A 17,056-nucleotide genomic window follows, 5' to 3' on the forward strand; every position below is an offset into this window, starting at 1 on the left:
ACGGAGACGAGAGAGAGCTGGAGCGCCCGATGTGTCGCCAATAACTAACACACACACATACACACACACACACACACACACACAAAAAAACCCAACAATCGCTCCAAACTAACTCTGCCATGTAAAAGATTAGCGGATTTCACCACGTCACTTCTCGGGAGATCATGAAACAACATCGGATGCGGCTGAGGCGAGGACAAGTTGAGGAAGCTGAGGAGAGCCCTCTCCACCGATGAGGCAGCCAAGTTCCTTCTTCGCCTCTCCCTTTACGCACAGGCGAGGTGAGGACGGGGAGCATCACATCAATGTAGAGAGAGAGAGAAAAAACGCCAATGAGTCATCGATGAGGTGCTGAAAGATCGGCAGCAGACGGGAGAAGCACAACTACAACTTCTCGTTTGTTTGTTTTTTGTTGTTGTTTTTTTTTCTACATTGAAAAATCATTTTTTTTAAAGACATTAAAAGCACACTATGGATGGAGAAGGAGCATCATCCGGGCTGGCCAAATCAGCCGCCGTGAAACTCTCCGAGATGGGCGAGAGAACCAAGCAGCTGGGCACCAAGATGCGGGACCCTCACCAGCAGAGACGGATCATATTAGTGATCGTCTGCGTGGCTCTCCTGCTGGACAATATGCTCTACATGGTAATCGTGCCAATTATCCCAGACTATCTCGCCGAGCTGGAGAGTGAGCAGTCAGAGCACGTCCACCTGGTGATGCACCCCAACTCCTCGGCCAACAGCACAAGCCAAGACAAAAGCATCAAGGACAATTTAGATGTCCAGATAGGAGTACTTTTCGCCTCCAAAGCCATCCTGCAGCTGCTCGTCAACCCGCTGTCCGGAACTTTCATAGACCGGGTCGGATACGACATCCCGCTCTTGATCGGACTGAGTGTCATGTTCGTGTCCACGTGCATATTCGCGGTCGGGGAGAACTACGCGACGCTCTTCGTGGCCAGAAGTTTGCAGGGGCTGGGCTCGGCGTTCGCGGACACGTCCGGCATCGCGATGATAGCCGACAAGTACACGGAGGAGTCGGAGAGGAGCACGGCGCTGGGCATCGCGCTGGCGTTCATCTCTTTCGGGAGCCTGGTGGCGCCTCCCTTCGGGGGCGTCCTGTACGAGTTCGCGGGCAAGAAGGTGCCCTTCATCGTGCTCGCCTGTATTTGCCTGGCGGACGGCTTCCTCCTCCTCACGGTCATCAAGCCGTTCTCCAACAGGACTAGAGAGAACATGCCAGTCGGCACCCCCATATACAGACTCATGATCGACCCCTACATCGCCGTGGTGGCCGGCGCGCTCACGGTGTGCAACATCCCCCTGGCCTTTCTAGAGCCGACCATCGCCAACTGGATGGAGACCACCATGCACTCCTCTCAGTGGGAGATGGGGCTCACCTGGCTCCCCGCCTTCTTCCCCCACGTCCTCGGCGTGTACATTACAGTCAAACTGGCAGCCAAGCACCCGCACCTGCAGTGGTTCTATGGAGCGGTGGGCATGGTTATCATAGGCGCCAGCTCGTGCACGGTCCCCGCCTGCAAAACTTTCGGGCAGCTCATCGCCCCGCTGTGCGGCATTTGTTTCGGCATCGCGCTGGTCGACACCGCGCTGCTGCCGACGCTCGCGTTTCTGGTCGACGTGCGTCACGTCTCGGTGTATGGAAGTGTTTACGCCATAGCAGACATCTCTTACTCCGTCGCGTACGCCATGGGCCCCATAGTGGCCGGCCAGATCGTGCACAACTTCGGGTTCGTGCAGCTCAATCTGGGCATGGGCCTCGTCAATGTGCTTTACGCGCCGGCCCTGCTGCTGCTGCGCAACGTGTGCCAAATGAAACCGTCCTACTCCGAGAGAGATAACCTGCTAGAGGAGGCTCCGCAGGGGCTGTACGATACTATCAAGATGGAGGAGAGGAGGGCTAAAAAGAAGGGCTACAGCTCGGCGGGGAACTGCCTGCCGGTGGATGAAAACGGGTTCGATCCCTTCAGAGCGCAGCGGTCCTTGTCGGAGGAGTCGTCCGGCCCGGAGTTCACTTAGGACGCAGAGATCGGAACGAAAATGTTACAGTAGTGATTTAAACTTTTATGTAAGTACCGATGTGCAATATAAAACACCCAGTCACCAAAATCACGACGGTGTGACGCGTTTTTCCAAAGTTGATTATTATCGTTTATTTTTCTATTCGTTTCTTTCTCTGTTCGACTGTGATTTCATTGTGTCCAACAAGTCTCTGTAGCGTTTGTTCATGGACGTGTAAACTGGAGTTTTGTTGTGAGAGATCTGTTGAATTCGTGTGTATTGTAAAAAAAAAAAAAAAGAAAAGAAAAAAGAAAAGAAATTAAAAAAAGAAGATATAAATAGATTCATGTGCGTACAAGATTATATGGGACCAACTATAAACAGCACAGTTCCCCCTCCCCACACCTTAACACAAGAATAGCCTCTATTTTTAGTCTCGGAGGAAACTTTTTTTACTTGCACATCAAAGGCCTGATTTGATTTTTTTTGTTTTAATTTCTTCTCGTCCAAAAAAATAATAATAATAATCGTGAGTTTGAATTTTGTAACACGTGGGCCTGTTTGTCCTTTATTTGTTATTTTTTTAATTTTTTGTCGTTGGTTGGAACTAAATGTATCATAATAAATGGATTTTTGTACATATGTGGATATATGCACAATGTAAATGTAAAGAAAACAAAACATACGTGGACCTCGACAAAGTGTGTGTGCGTGCCTGTGTGTTTGCGTGCGTGTGTGTGTGCGCGGCGTCTGTGCGTAAGGAGTATCCTTGAGATGAATTATGAAGAAGAAGAAGAAGAAAACATGTATTCATTTATGAACTGTCGTTTTAATAAATCTCTGTTTGGATCTGTGTGACGGCATTTCTTATTGTTTGGAGAAAAAAATGGGGGGTTTGGAGTTTTTATTGTAACGAATTGAGATGAAACATTCAAGAAAAGAAAAAAAAATACGTTGTGTTTCAGGTGGAAAATGGGGGGAAAATAAAGTGTTAATAAAGTTAAAGCCGGGCGTTTGATTTCCACATGTTGCGCCTCTTTGTTGATGCGTAATCAAAAATATAGAAATATAATAAAAACAAAACAAATACGCCTAATAAGTGAGCAGACACGAGTGCGCAAAAGTTCAGCGAATCAGCCGCAGAAGAGATTTAAGAGCATCCCCCCAATTTCTCTAAAGAAAAAAAAAAAAAAAAAAAAAACTCAGAAAACGCAGGCTTACATCTTGGCCCGCGAACGCACCACAACTGTCAGTCCATGAATGCCACACCAGAAACCCACTCCCTTTCAATATAAATATATATATATTAAAATCATTAGATGTGGGTGGAGGTGGAGGAGGAGGAGGAGGGAGGATGAAGCAAGCTGTCGGATAATATGTTCCGCGAATGGATGTCGATGGGAGGAGTTTCTTGCCCCCCGGGGTGGAGGTGGGGGGAGGAAGGTAGACGCAAACACCTTCAGCATCTTTTTTCCGAGGCGCGCTTTTAATGTGGAGCCACAAGACCGTATGGCGAGGCGAGGGGACCGGGGAGCAGTCCGGCGTCCACACCGCGGCGGGGAGCCTCTCTCTACACTGACCTGGGATCTGATCATGTGAACTCCCGCTGCACTTCTCTGACCTCCTGCGCTCATCAGGTAAGACAATCTGTTTTCTCTTTTCTTTTTTCTTTTTTGTTTCTTTAAGATCACCTGTGTGGACCCCCCCTCACAGCCACATTCACCTGGAACAACTCACTTTTAAAGTCGAGTTTGAGCTGTGAGGGAATTCTGAAAAAGTTTCGTTTCCAATCAAACCAACCTGCATCAAGGATTCATCTTTTTTTGTTTGTTTCCAGACATGAGCTCTGTTTTTTATCCAACAATGCGTCCAAGAACTGCGCTGAAAACAAGCTCAGATTGCTTCCGTTTACTGGCTTATACATGTGCACACATTTGTTTTAGGGAAAGAAAAAAAAAAGAAGCTTTTAAGCATGAAATAGAGATGAAACGAGTTTTCGAGGCGCACACCCCTCTCCTGCAGAGGTGAGCGACGAGGCGCAGCTGGATCTCAAGGACGCGCCGGCGCTTCGCTTCACAGGCTGCACAACGATGAAGAATGGACGCTTTTTACTTCTAGTGAATTATTATTTGTAACGTTATGTCACTTTTTATGTTCTTTTTTTTTTCTTTTTCCAAGGCTGAGCAGTCCTCCACGTGTCTGTCACGGTGTTGTTTTTGTCCGTTGAGGAGTCGACTGGGATGAAAACATGCCAATCTTGGAGAAAGAGACGAGCAGGGACCGAGACAGCCAGGTACGAACACCTTCCTCTTCCCATCACTTTACGTCCTCAGCTTTTCTTTTCCTTTTGTTTTGCTGGGATGGTTTGTTGCTCGTTCGTGGTCCGCTGCACTGACACGCTCCGGCCGCTAGGGGGGTAAATAACAGCGGGCCCTCGTCTGCCACCTGTCAGCGACGGTGTAACTGAGTACATCTACTCAAGTACTGTGCTGAAGCGCAGTAATGTTACTCGAGTATTTTTTTTTTTCCATTTTCTGCAGCTTTACACTTTTACTCCACTATATTTATTGATAACTTTATTCACCTGTTGACTTTGTGTCAATAGGCTGAAAAAAAAAAGATTCTGATTATTTTTCCTATCATAATAAGGAAAAATGCTGAATAAAATAACACTTTAGTCGATTTAATATCAGGTACCTCAAGACTTAGTGAGAAGTAATATTTTAACACAATATATTTACTTTCCGGTACTGGGCTCACATACAAATTTGAGGTACTTGTACTTGAACTGAGTATTTCTATTTTTTGCATTTTCATACCTTTCAGAGGCAAATAAATAGATTTCTGCTCCACGTCATGTGTCTGACAGCTTTAGGTAATAGCAACATCTCAGATTACAGTTTGTCACAGTCTGTCCATCTGGTGAAACCCGTTCACCTCCAAGGTTGATGATTTCGAGTTTTCTTTTCTTTCAGTGAAGCGATGTGGATGCAGAAATTCCCAAAAACCCCTCAAGCTAAATCAGCTTACTGGAAGATACACTCACTGAGATTCATTGTCACACAGCTGCAGAGAAGAAAGTTGATATTCTGGAGGAACATGGACAGCGACGCCACAAACACACATGATTTATGTATTTCACTGGAGTTTGATTGATTAGAGGTGACACAATTCAACATACGGTCCAGTGTGGAACTTTCACTACAGCTCTAACAGTCAGAATAGACACAGAAATCCAAAAGATTAAAGATTTCATTACAGGAATTAGTTTGACTTTAATTTGTAATCTGTTCCAGATTTGACAGCTCGTAACTGATTGTTTGCATTTAGATCTATGATGTGTTTTCTTTTTCTTTTTCTTACGGTTCATCATGATCATTCTTACTCTGTGTTTTTACCATTTCCACTTCCTCTCCACTACAGTTTTACAAATGTTGTACTTTTTTTACTCCACTGCATTAGTTTACTCGTTACGTTGCAGACTACATGCTGCATCCGAGATTTTGAATCAATCTCTGGATAAAAAATGACAGTGATTCATATCATCAGAAAGAGGCTGAATATGAGATACGATAATTGATTACTAACATATATACATCATTGTATGTATGTGTATCATTTATTTTTACTTGTACTTTTTGTACTTGAGTACATTTATGACCATACAATTAATGCTAAAGTAGATTTTGATATCAGATACTTCAAGAGTATTATACATATGTGTGACCTTTACTTCTACTAAAATATGTTAACAGAATGTCTTTACCCTTTACTTTTACTCAACTTTACTTTTGGGCACTTTAGCAGTTACAATGAGCTCTTACTCAAACGTCTACAACAGTAGAATGCAGCATACACATTAATATTAATCTAAACACATCATATATAATAACACAGCACTGACAGGGAACATTTACTCCATAGTGAGTGCTTTTACTTTTGATACTTTAAGTAGGTTTTGCTGATAATACAGGACTTTTACTCACAATTAAATGTTTTTACTGTGTGGTATTAGTACTTTTACATAAGTGAGAGATCTGAATACTTCATCTGCGCATAGTACTGTATCAAAAAACAGCTACAACAGTCAAATGTAACATACACTTTTACATCACGCTGTAGAGTTTTGAATGCAGTACTTTTACTTGTACAGGAGTATTTTCACAGTTTGGTGCTTCTGCAAATGATCCAAATACATTTCCCACATAGTACTGTATTTTTTGTGCAGTCATTTAATGCACATACAAAGCCAGTGTTGCATTATATTATTTAACAACTTAAGAGTCTGTATTTCTTAACTGTGGTTTGATCCTTTCTACACTTGGTTTTGTTTTTCCAGGCAGATATTTTACATAACGCTGCACAGTTTCCATAAACAACTTATTTTGCAATTCCAACACTGGCCCTGGTCAATATTAACACGTTGGGTTACTACCAGTGCCACTATGCAAATGTTCTAACATCAGACGGAAAAGATAATCAATTCACATTTTCCATCCTGAAAGAAAACAAGAGCGTTTTCAAGTTCCCGTGAGACTGCGGGGACTGATAACACTCCAAGCATTTAAGATGAATTATTAACTCAGGGTTCTAATAATAAAATCACAGAGGAAAGATGTGAGGGAATCACCCCGTTAACTAATGAACCCTCGGTGAATCACAGGAAAGACACAAAAAACGCTCAACAGCTGCGGTCCTGATAACAATCTGTTGTTTTCGCGACATCAGGTGCTGCCGAAGGTCCCCGTGCCCCCGCTGAGGCAAACCCTCGACACGTACTTGAAGTGCGTCCAACACCTGATCAAGGAGGAGCAGTTTAAGAAGACGAAGGCCATCGTGGAGAAGTTCGGAGCCCCCGGAGGGGTCGGAGAGCTTCTACAGAAGAAGCTTTTAGAGAGGAGGGACAAGACGACCAACTGGGTAAAGTCTCAGCTCTTAAAAATTAAAAAGACGCAGATGCAGAGGCAGAAAAAAACAACAGATTCTAGTCAGTTTTTCCTCAAACCAATAAACATTTTTGTTTCCTTCGTGCCTTTTTCTATGGTCATTTGAGAAACTCAATACAGTAGCTGTAAAATCATTATCATATCATATCATTCATTATCACTACAATCCAACTGACTAAATTTGACTTTTCACAATATCTGCACTCAGCATCAGATTCGATTGTGTTTCTGTAGTATTAATAATAATCAAACTCAGCATCTGCTCTATTTAATCTAAAAAAAATGAATGAAAACTTTATCAGATCACGTCTCAAACATGACACATAACCCATTCATAACAGAGTTGAATCCCCCGGCGATGAAGATTTATCTGAGCCTCTGCTTGTTCTTCGTCGCCTCAATCTCTCCCCTCCCTGCGTCTGGCTGATCGCTCAGTCCACAGCTCATCCAGCTCGGTGAAATCTATCAGGCTCCCACTCCCACGCCGACTCTCTCCCCGCTCTCCGTTTCATCTGGCAGTGATGCACTGTAATGGCTTTTTACGCCGCTGCACACAGGTCCTGACTCCGAGAGTAATAACTTGAGTCGAAAATAAAAACTGCTTAACGATCCCTGTGTTTTCATTTAGGTGTACGACTACTGGCTGGAGGACATGTACTTGAGCAACAGGCTGGCTCTGCCAGTCAACTCCAGTCCTGTCATGGTCTTTCCTAAGCAGACGTTCAGGAATCATAATGATGTCCGTGGGTATGTGTTGTACCTTTGCTTCTGCTATGTGTTTAAAGTTTCCCCTCCTTCTTCTGCTGTGATGCACCGGAGACTCTAATGATGCTGTTTTTCTGACAAAAACTGATGGTGCAGGTCAATGAGAAGAGCAACTCCAGACCAAAACTTGATACTAACACACTTTCTACTGAATAAACAGCCACCACAATATGTCAGACATTACAAGAAATCTGTATCTGCAACAGAACATTTACATTTAGACAACCGGGTCTGGTAACAGACAATAGTGGTAACAAGTGGTAACTTGAATGACACTCAGTTGAGCGAATACCTCCGCCAAACACCACAGGCCCCTTTAATTCAGTGGAGCCTAATCCAGTCACTCACAGACACCAGATGCCTAAATACACTTTTGTCGAGATCCACGAGAAATAAAATTGAAAAATGTTAGAAAAAAGTCATTTATCGCCATGTTTAAAATACGTTACCCTGGATATCTTTATCCAGATCCACACCAAAACTTATTCTGGGTCGAGACTCAGCATATATCCAAGTTTTGCGGAAATACGTTGCGCAGTTTTTGTGTAATCCTGGTCACAAACCAACACAAGCGTAACCGATTTGGTGGCGGGGAAAAAAATCAGGTTGCGGATTGAGTCACAGGAAAAGGAAGATTGTTAAGGAACAGCTTAAACAATTATTCAACAAAAGGTTTGTTTTCCGGTGTGATATCATTAAAAAGAACCAAGACTATCAATAAAGATCTGAACAGATGTCAAAAATTAAATAATATACCCAGCATTGGGTTAATGAGTAAAGATAAGAATGAATGAAGAACACGGACATTTGTCAGTATCAGTCCTCCTCCCTCTGTTGATGTGATTTCACTGCCTGCAGGCACCACTGGTAGAGAGAGGACGTTTAATAAGTGACATCAAAACGTTAAAAAGTACAGATAAAAGAAGCGTTAATGTCAGAGCTTATGAATACTACAGCATTTAATCATTTATCCCCCAGGGCTGATTAACGCTGGGTTTCTGTACCCATCCCAACAACACAAATGCAAGAATTTCCATAAAAATGTAAATCACAATTTCTCTTTCAGTGAGTAGAAATAGGGAATAATTCACGTCTACCATATATTACATCCAAAAGACAACAGAAGATATGTTAAAAGGAGCCTCAAAAGTCACGTATGACACCCAGAATGCACTGAACAAAAACAGAAACTTGGTTTGCAGCAGCTTGTGTTACATTCCCATGAAAACCGGTGAGAAGAGCCACTAAACACGAATAGTTTCCGGTAGCATATCGCTCGGTTCCTCGGTTACACTCTCCTTTGGCGGGCTTGAGATTAAGATCTGAAACACGGACGCGAAGAAGATCACTGGGCATCATCTCTTTCCCCCCCCTCAAACCTCTGAAATGTTATTAAATGAGCCGTGCTCCGACCAGACATTACACCAGTCCCCCTCCAGGCCTGTAACTCAACATTAGCTTTTGTCAGCTCGTGCTGCGCTAACTGAATATTTCCCAGAGCGGCCCCCGAAGCTGCTAATCCACTGACACGCGCACTCATTTAGATTGGGAGTGACAGGGCCAAGCTCTCCACAGAGACCCGCTAGTCAGGACTCGTTTAGGGGGTGTGGTGCGCCGCGGCTGCCTCCTCCGTATTGATCTGGCTATGAACGTAATAACACCGAGACAAATGACACACAACATGAGACCTGACAGGGCTCTGTGTTTGCCCACACCGCCCACTCACACGCACACACTGCCTCTCTCTCTCTCTCTCTCTAACGCAGATAAACACACACAGCTCGCCCACTGTATCCTAGTAATTTACCGTAATGTGATTACTGTCAGTCCTTCTGGAGTATCTAATTAGAATCCCTCTGCTGTGTATTGTCCTGCACACTCCATTCTCTGTTTTCTTTAATTTCAACATTTCTCGCTCCTTTAAGATTCGCAGCTCGCCTCATCAGAGGAGTGTTGGACTATAAGGCCCTCGTCGACGCGTAAGTTCAACCTGTAACAGATTACCTGTCAACCCCCCCAGACACACACGTACATGCATGTCCTCCACCACAGATGAAAAACAAAATGAAGTGTGAGCGTGAGAGTCCTCTGAGGTCATGTAATGTGTGTGTGTGTGTGTGTGTGTGATGATGTCTCTCAGGCGAGCACTGCCGGTGGATTTTGCTCGGGGCCAGCTAGCCGGGCCCCCTCTGTGCATGGAGCAGTACTACCGCCTCTTCAGCTCCTACAGATACCCGGGGCTGAAGACAGACACGCTGAAGGTCCAGACGAGCGCGGCCTCCTCGGCGCCGGAGCACATCATAGTGGCGTGCAAGAACCAGGTCAGGACGCCCCAGCCTCTGAGGAGACTCAGTCAGGCTTCAGTCCCGTCTATCTCAGAGAAGATAGAAGTGAATGTAATGATGTAATGAGGAAGGTGAGAGTTAAATACGTCACATCAGACATAAACTATGACTTAATCCTTCATCAGATTTCAATGTATAAGAGATACAAAAGACATTTTATTTATTCTGTCAAGTAGCCATCTTCAAAAGTAATGTTCCACGGACGGGGAAATTAACTAGTCAACATCCTCACACCTTCAATGTTAAACTTTATCAGTCCTAAATATCAGCTTTATTATTCAGTGACAGGCAGTAAAAATGAAGTACCTTCACTTTATAAAATGCTGAATTACGAAGGCAGTCAAACACCAAAGCCGTATTTTGATATCGATACTGTTTCAGTCGACCGCGCAGCTCTACGAGGCAGGATAAACAATAGGACTTCTGTTCCTGGGCAAGCATTTGACCCATTCAAGGCAAGTTTGAACGGCAAGTTTCAGTACTCTGCAGGGTTTTCCTATAAAACTGTACTGACTCAAACAAGATTAATTCCCCCTCAGTCATCACTGATGACCTGCTTGAAGCTGTTGTGTCTGAGGTGCCTGTTTTCTTATTTTGCTGTGCTCAATATGTTTCTGGGTGTCAAACTCTGGGTGGTAGTGTGTTGCCCCCAGCCGCTTAACAGCGTGAGGTGTGGGCTCTGTGGAGATTTAGCAACCAGGCTGCATCGCCGTCTCCGTCTCTCTCGTCCTCTCTGTCTGCGATTCTCCTCGACGGGCAAGCCGAAGCCCAGGGCTTTGGCTGAATTCACAAAAGAATCGACCTGTGGCCTCGTCCTGCAGGGTTGTGGGCACGTTTATTTGCGCTTTAGAATGAAATGAATTGTTTTAGCTCTCTTCGCCCGCTCTCTAGCTCGCTGCTAAATCATCGGCACTCCCTTGGTCTTGTTGAGCCGAGGAGGAGGAGGAGGAGGGCAAAATCCTGCATAGTATACCTTTAGATAAGAAGAAGTCTGAACACAGCTGCTGTGCTTAGGTTTCAGGTAACTGGTGCACGTATACGTTGATGCAGATTGTCCTAGTCACAGATGCACACTCTGCAATATGTGTCTCTCCACCAATGATTATTTTGAATACGAAAATGTAGGTTTTACTCCAGTATTTACAAATGTAGTGGCTGTCCAGTTGATTTTTGTGTCTTCTTCTCTAAGACCACACCAGCCCATTACTGTAATCCCATTTCGTTTTCCCAAAATCCTCTGCACAGATTCCCATACAACCATAAAACAAGACCCTGTCGCCAACATCTGGAGCTCCAAGGCCTCTATTTTGATTACATTAGGCTCACGGACTGTGCCTTTAACGGATCGTAGAGAAAATGGCAGAGCAGGAGCTTTCACCTGGAAGAGATTCTGGGAACGATCACTCCGCGGCACATAAGGGCCGGTCCCTGTGGAGATGCAGGCAGTTAACTTAATTACAGCTGATCGAATCCGTCACTTTAAGAGCTTCCTTGAGTCACACGTTTTGCTGATCGCTGCAGAGGAGCCATATTTTTAGCTATCGGCTGAATTTAGTCCTTGCCATTATTTTCTCGGCGGGAATAACAGCAGGCGAGGGCACATTTAAGCCCGAGCATTCGCGATGAGCTGATACAGTGGGATGGTTAAGGAGCACGTGATCTCTGTAATCTGTTTTTCCTCGCTAGTTTTTCGTGTTGGATGTAGTCGCAAACAGCAAGCAGCTCAACGAAACAGAGATCTTATCCCAGCTGGAGAAAATCATGAAAATGGCCGACAACGCTGAAGAGAGACTCCCCCCTGTTGGCATCCTGACATCGGATGGGAGGACAGAATGGGCACAAGCCAGAGAAGTACTAACGAAAGGTCTCAACTTTTACATTTCTCAATTTCGTGCCACTCTGAGAAGTTTCAGACACCTTGAATCGAGATATATCACACGTGAATCTCTCCTTTATCCAGATCTCACCAACAGGGACTCTCTGGCCCTGATCGAGAGCTGTTTATGCGTGGTGTGTCTGGATGAGCCCTGCGGTCTGGAGCCCAGAGACACCACCAGGGCCCTGCTGATGCTGCACGGTGGCGGCCGTGAGAAGAACGGGGCGAACCGCTGGTACGACAAGTCGATGCAGGTGGGACCACTCTTTTGAGTCACCTCACATCCTCCGCGAACGTCAAGTTTGTTATCTAATCCCTCTTCTCTCAGTTTGTCGTAGGAATGGACGGGGTGTGTGGGGTCGTGTGCGAGCACTCGGCCTTCGAGGGGATAGTTCTGGTGCAGTGCTCTGAATACGTGATGAAATACATGTAAGACAGTCGCTGAATATTCTTGTTGGATGTATCCTGATGAGGCAAAATGTGAAGGGAGTTCTCATGTTGTCCCGAAACAGGACGGGAAGTCCATCCAAGATGGTAAGAGCCAGCGTAAGAGAGCTTCCCCCTCCGAGAAGGCTGCTCTGGAAATGCAACCCGCACATCCAAGGACTCATAGCAGCGTCTGGAGACAGACTGCAGAGGCAAGACAATCAAGTTAAAAGACAGACGAATGTTCAAATAAGCCTTTTCTAACGCTTTTCTCCTGCAGGCTGGTGAATAATCTCGACATGGATGTTTTCACGTTCAAAGACTACGGGAAGGAATTCATCAAGAAACAGAAGATGAGTCCAGATGCGTTCATACAAGTCGCCTTGCAGCTCACATTTTACAAGTAAAGTACATTCAAACTTTTGATAATAGATTTAAAATTATTTTACACCTTTTATCCAAGAAAATGCAAGAAGTGCTTCAAAGAAATGACATGCACCAGGCACCGGTGGACTGGAGGGGGCTGATGGTAGATGACACATGATAAAGCGCCCTCTGGGGTGCCCTTCCAGTCTACAAACGGCGGTGAAGTGCCTTCTCTTCACTATAAACATGTCACCGCTTTCTTGCCCACCACTGACACCGAGTGCTTCACATAAACATAGGGACAGACAGTTAATGGGAAATAAGATGGAAGGTACAACCCATTTATATTGAAAGTAAAAATTAGATAAAGATGAATAAAAAACAGCCACAGAATGTCACAATTAATGAAAAATAAGAGGTCGATTAAAACCCACTCGATGATAATAGAACAAGAACAACCGAGGTTAAAACTGAAATATGTCGCACTGTGCTGTCATTGCCCTGATTCTGTCCCACGTATACTCAGGTGCAGGGGAAGGCTCGTGTCCACCTACGAGAGTGCCTCCCTCCGGCGTTTCCAGCAAGGTCGGGTTGATAACATTCGCTCTGCCACCCCCGAGGCCCTGGCCTTTGTGAGGGCCATGACAGACAAGAGGGCCACTTTCACCGTGAGTCATTTTTCTCACTTTGACCCCAAATTACCGAGCAGCTCCCACATTACTGCCCACCACACCTGCTTAAATGAAACAGGTGCGAGCAAGCGCTCCTCTCGCCCCCATTCACAACACGTGATCTCCCTTCAGGTTTAAAAGGTCTGTGAAGGAGCTCACCGGGCTGTCCTCCTCTCTTTTTGCAGAACGTGAGAAAAGCCCCGTTTTTTTGTTTGTTCTCTGAATTATTTTTCACTTTTCCAACAGGATGCAGAGAAAAGCAAAAGACTGAGGGATGCAATTAATGCCCAGACGAATTATACACATGCTGTAAGTGTTTTAAACCATTATTTTAACTTTTGATACATTATTGTGACACATTGCTCATCAGTGAGGGCCCTGCGATGAGCTGGCGACTTGTCCAGGGAGTTTATTAGGTTTAGGTTTATTTTTCCGCCCTTCCAGTCTTCATGCTAAGCTAAGCTAACTTCTCCTGGCAGGAGATTTATAGATAAGGAGTAGATATTGATCTTCTCATCTGACTCACAGCAAGACAGCTAATAATTGTGTTTCCCAAAATTGGTTGCAAGGTGTTTGTTCCATCATCTGTTACGTCGGGTGGCAGCCATGCTCAGCTCAGCCTGAATTGATATTTCTTACAATAGATAGTGACCAGTCCAACTTCAGCCCAACAAGGTCTTCTGTGTTCATTTTGTGGTTGAAATTAAGTAATGAGAAAAAATACGTCTTTCAGGCTATTACAGGAATGGCTATAGACAATCATCTCCTCGGGCTTCTGAGGATCGCAAAGGATCTGAACATGGAGAAGCCCGAGATCTTCTGTGACGAGACGTATCTGGCCAGTAACCAGTTCATCCTTTCCACCAGTCAGGTAACAACTGATCCCATTCTCATGAGCCTTTGCTCTTTTATATCTACACATATACTTTCCCAGAACCCTGTCTGATCTATTCCACATCCATCTTGTCTCAGGGCAGGAAACCTAGTGATTCCTCCACAGGGATGAAAAGAGATAAATGAATTGGCTTAGTTAGTTATCATCAAATGGAGGTAGAGGATACTAAGGAGACACTGTTGAGGACATAGTGGTGCTGATTTGGCTGTTTTGCATATTATCCATTCATAACCTCCAGTCAAAAGACCTTCAGTCATTGCAACAGAAATAAATATACAGTACATCGGATGGTAAGATTCCCATTTAAGATGTAAAAGGGAGATATAGTTCTCGGAGCCCAGAGTTGTTCCGCTCACAAAATTGTCGTAGTTTCTTCAGCGACTTCTTCAGAGGCAGAAGTGAAGTCAGCACTGAGCTGCATAGCCAGTAGAGAAGCGAGTGCAAACAGCTGAGCCGGTGAGACTTACTAAACTCTTCTGAGGTCATTCTGAACAGGAACTGAGACTGCAAAAGTGCAGCCCAACTTGAGAAAATACACGGGACTAATTAAAAAATATTTAGTTTACGCTGGTGTTTAGGATCCTCACCGAAGGCTCTGTGCTTCCTTTTGCAGGCTTTTTTAATTGGAGACCCTGCCAGACTCATCCCCTGCCCTCGGCTCACTTAAAATAATATATTATCTCACTTATACAAGTCACATAAGGCAGCCGTACGTAAGTGTAGAATACATACAGTCACTAACTATTAATAAGACATTCTGAGAACCCAACAGCTGCATTATTATGAGAGCATCTGCTGTTTATCGAAGCAAAATCACATTGGTAACGCGTAATCTTTAGTGATCAGCCATGATTTTTTTCAGAAAAATAAATACGCATCCCTCTAGAGCTGCAACAAATAGTCAATACATTGATTAGTTTATCCAGAGAAAGACAAGTTGCCAACTATTCTGATCATCGCAACAGTAAATGAAGACGTCACTTTGGACTCTAGGAATCTGTGATGAGCATTTTTCTTTAAACACATTTTTAACATTTCATAGATTCAATGATTCATCATTTCATTGTGAAAATAATCAGCAGATATATTGATAATCCTTAGTTGCAGCCCTGGATTTAACGTCAGAGGTGATTCAAAAGATGCTGTGCTCATCGTAAGTTCACCATCTCAACATTTTGTGTCTGCTGGTAAACATGAAGTGATGCATTTCACATCTCTAAATTGTAACAGCCATGAAAAACTTGTCAATCCCGAAATGTTAAGATGATTTAGACAAAAAGATTTGTACAGAACCCGCTGCATGTGGTGAGATGTAAAATGTAAAACCCTAATCTCTTGTGTACAAATATTAATTAGAGCTCAGTTTATTAATTGTTCAACAGAAAATGTATCTTTTAGATCATCTGTACAGAAAAATGACAAACATTTGCTGGTTCCAACTTGTGCAATGGACTTGCTGCTTTGTCTGTTTTATATGATTGCATGATTGTTTTGCACTGTTTATTGAACATAATGAGATGAGGACATCACCCTGGGCCCTAGGAACATGTTTCTACACTAAATTATCAGTTAGAGAAAGAAGGAACAGATCAAAATCTTTAGCTGCAGCCCTTATCTGAAACTTTCTCCTCAAATACTCCTGGCTAACCCAGACTGTCCTCTTCTATCCAGGTCCCCACCACAGTGGAAATGTTCTGCTGTTACGGCCCGGTGGTGCCCAACGGCTACGGCGCCTGTTACAACCCGCAGTCAGACCACATCATCTTCTGCGTGTCTAGTTTCTGGGAGAACACAGAGACGAGCTCGGCCGTCTTCGTCAAAGCCCTGAACGAGGGCCTGCAGGAAATCAGGGACCTGTGCAATAGAAGCAGCGCCGCGGCTCATGGCGGCCAGGGAGCCGGCCAGCCTCATAAATCAGGGAAGTAAGCCATACTTAGACTTAGTCTGTAGATTCAGTAGTTGAGAGGCCTTAGTGTGTCTTTGTCGTCTGTGCAATAGTGTAACTTTAACAACAAAACAAGCCTTAAATATTATATATATAAATATATTCTGTAAATATTCAAAAAATGTGAATGAAACCTCGAAAACTTTTTATTTTTCCATGTGTGTAGACATTAGAATGATTTTGGGTCCAGTAATGACCCAGCGTGACTCGGCGGACTGAGATTAACTGGTCTGCTGCCTTTAGGAAACTGAAGCCATGCCCACTTTGTAGCACTGATGTGAGGGACAACTGTCCTCTGTCAGAGACTGAGCACTCAGACTAATAATTATACCCCAATAAAGTTGACTTTGGATATTTGATTACGTGTTGGCATCTATTTTGATCAAGAAGACTTGGAGAAAGAGAAACCCCTTCCATTGAATTCCTGCAGTTGATGATGCCTCAAATATCAAAATAATCTGAGTAGAGTTTAAAGAGAATACACTGTACTTTTTTACTGTGTTATTTTAAGACCAGCAGTTGAACTTGTAATTGAGTAATATATCAGTAATGTAACTGTACTTGTACTTGAGTACATAAACATTATTCATTTAAAACGGGATATTCTGTATTTTAAATGTTTCGTTTTTTAATTAATACACATTGACTTCACATGAGAGAAAATCTGTGCATTAAATGTGACCCTTTAAATTGAACGTCTCTAATAGAATTAAATGGAAAATACACACATAATCATAATACTCAAAGTCAATATTTGACGTATAATTATTCTTCTCGAGTGAATCAACTGAGTGATCCT

At 43.9% G+C, this 17,056-nt stretch overlaps 2 protein-coding genes across 2 annotated transcripts; both read left to right on the forward strand.

The window, feature by feature from the left end:
- The first annotated feature begins 471 nt into the window (after nt 1–471).
- Nucleotides 472–2,429, forward strand: slc18a3b (solute carrier family 18 member 3b). Its single transcript, XM_037081819.1, has one exon. The coding sequence runs from the start codon at nt 472–474 to the stop codon at nt 2,038–2,040; it is 1,569 nt and encodes a 522-aa protein (XP_036937714.1). The 3' UTR covers nt 2,041–2,429.
- A 1,104-nt stretch (nt 2,430–3,533) lies between these two features.
- LOC119009317 (choline O-acetyltransferase-like) lies at nt 3,534–16,283 on the forward strand. Its single transcript, XM_037080437.1, has 15 exons — nt 3,534–3,659; nt 4,201–4,315; nt 6,751–6,942; nt 7,597–7,715; nt 9,659–9,712; nt 9,874–10,054; nt 11,765–11,942; nt 12,039–12,208; nt 12,283–12,383; nt 12,467–12,592; nt 12,661–12,783; nt 13,273–13,414; nt 13,664–13,726; nt 14,151–14,288; nt 15,984–16,283. The coding sequence occupies exons 2-15, from the start codon at nt 4,271–4,273 to the stop codon at nt 16,236–16,238; spliced, it is 1,887 nt and encodes a 628-aa protein (XP_036936332.1). The 5' UTR covers nt 3,534–3,659; nt 4,201–4,270; the 3' UTR covers nt 16,239–16,283.
- Nucleotides 16,284–17,056: the final 773 nt, after the last annotated feature.

The sequence above is a fragment of the Acanthopagrus latus genome, chromosome 20, assembly GCF_904848185.1.
Source record: "Acanthopagrus latus isolate v.2019 chromosome 20, fAcaLat1.1, whole genome shotgun sequence".
In the NCBI taxonomy this organism is placed as follows: domain Eukaryota; kingdom Metazoa; phylum Chordata; class Actinopteri; order Spariformes; family Sparidae; genus Acanthopagrus; species Acanthopagrus latus.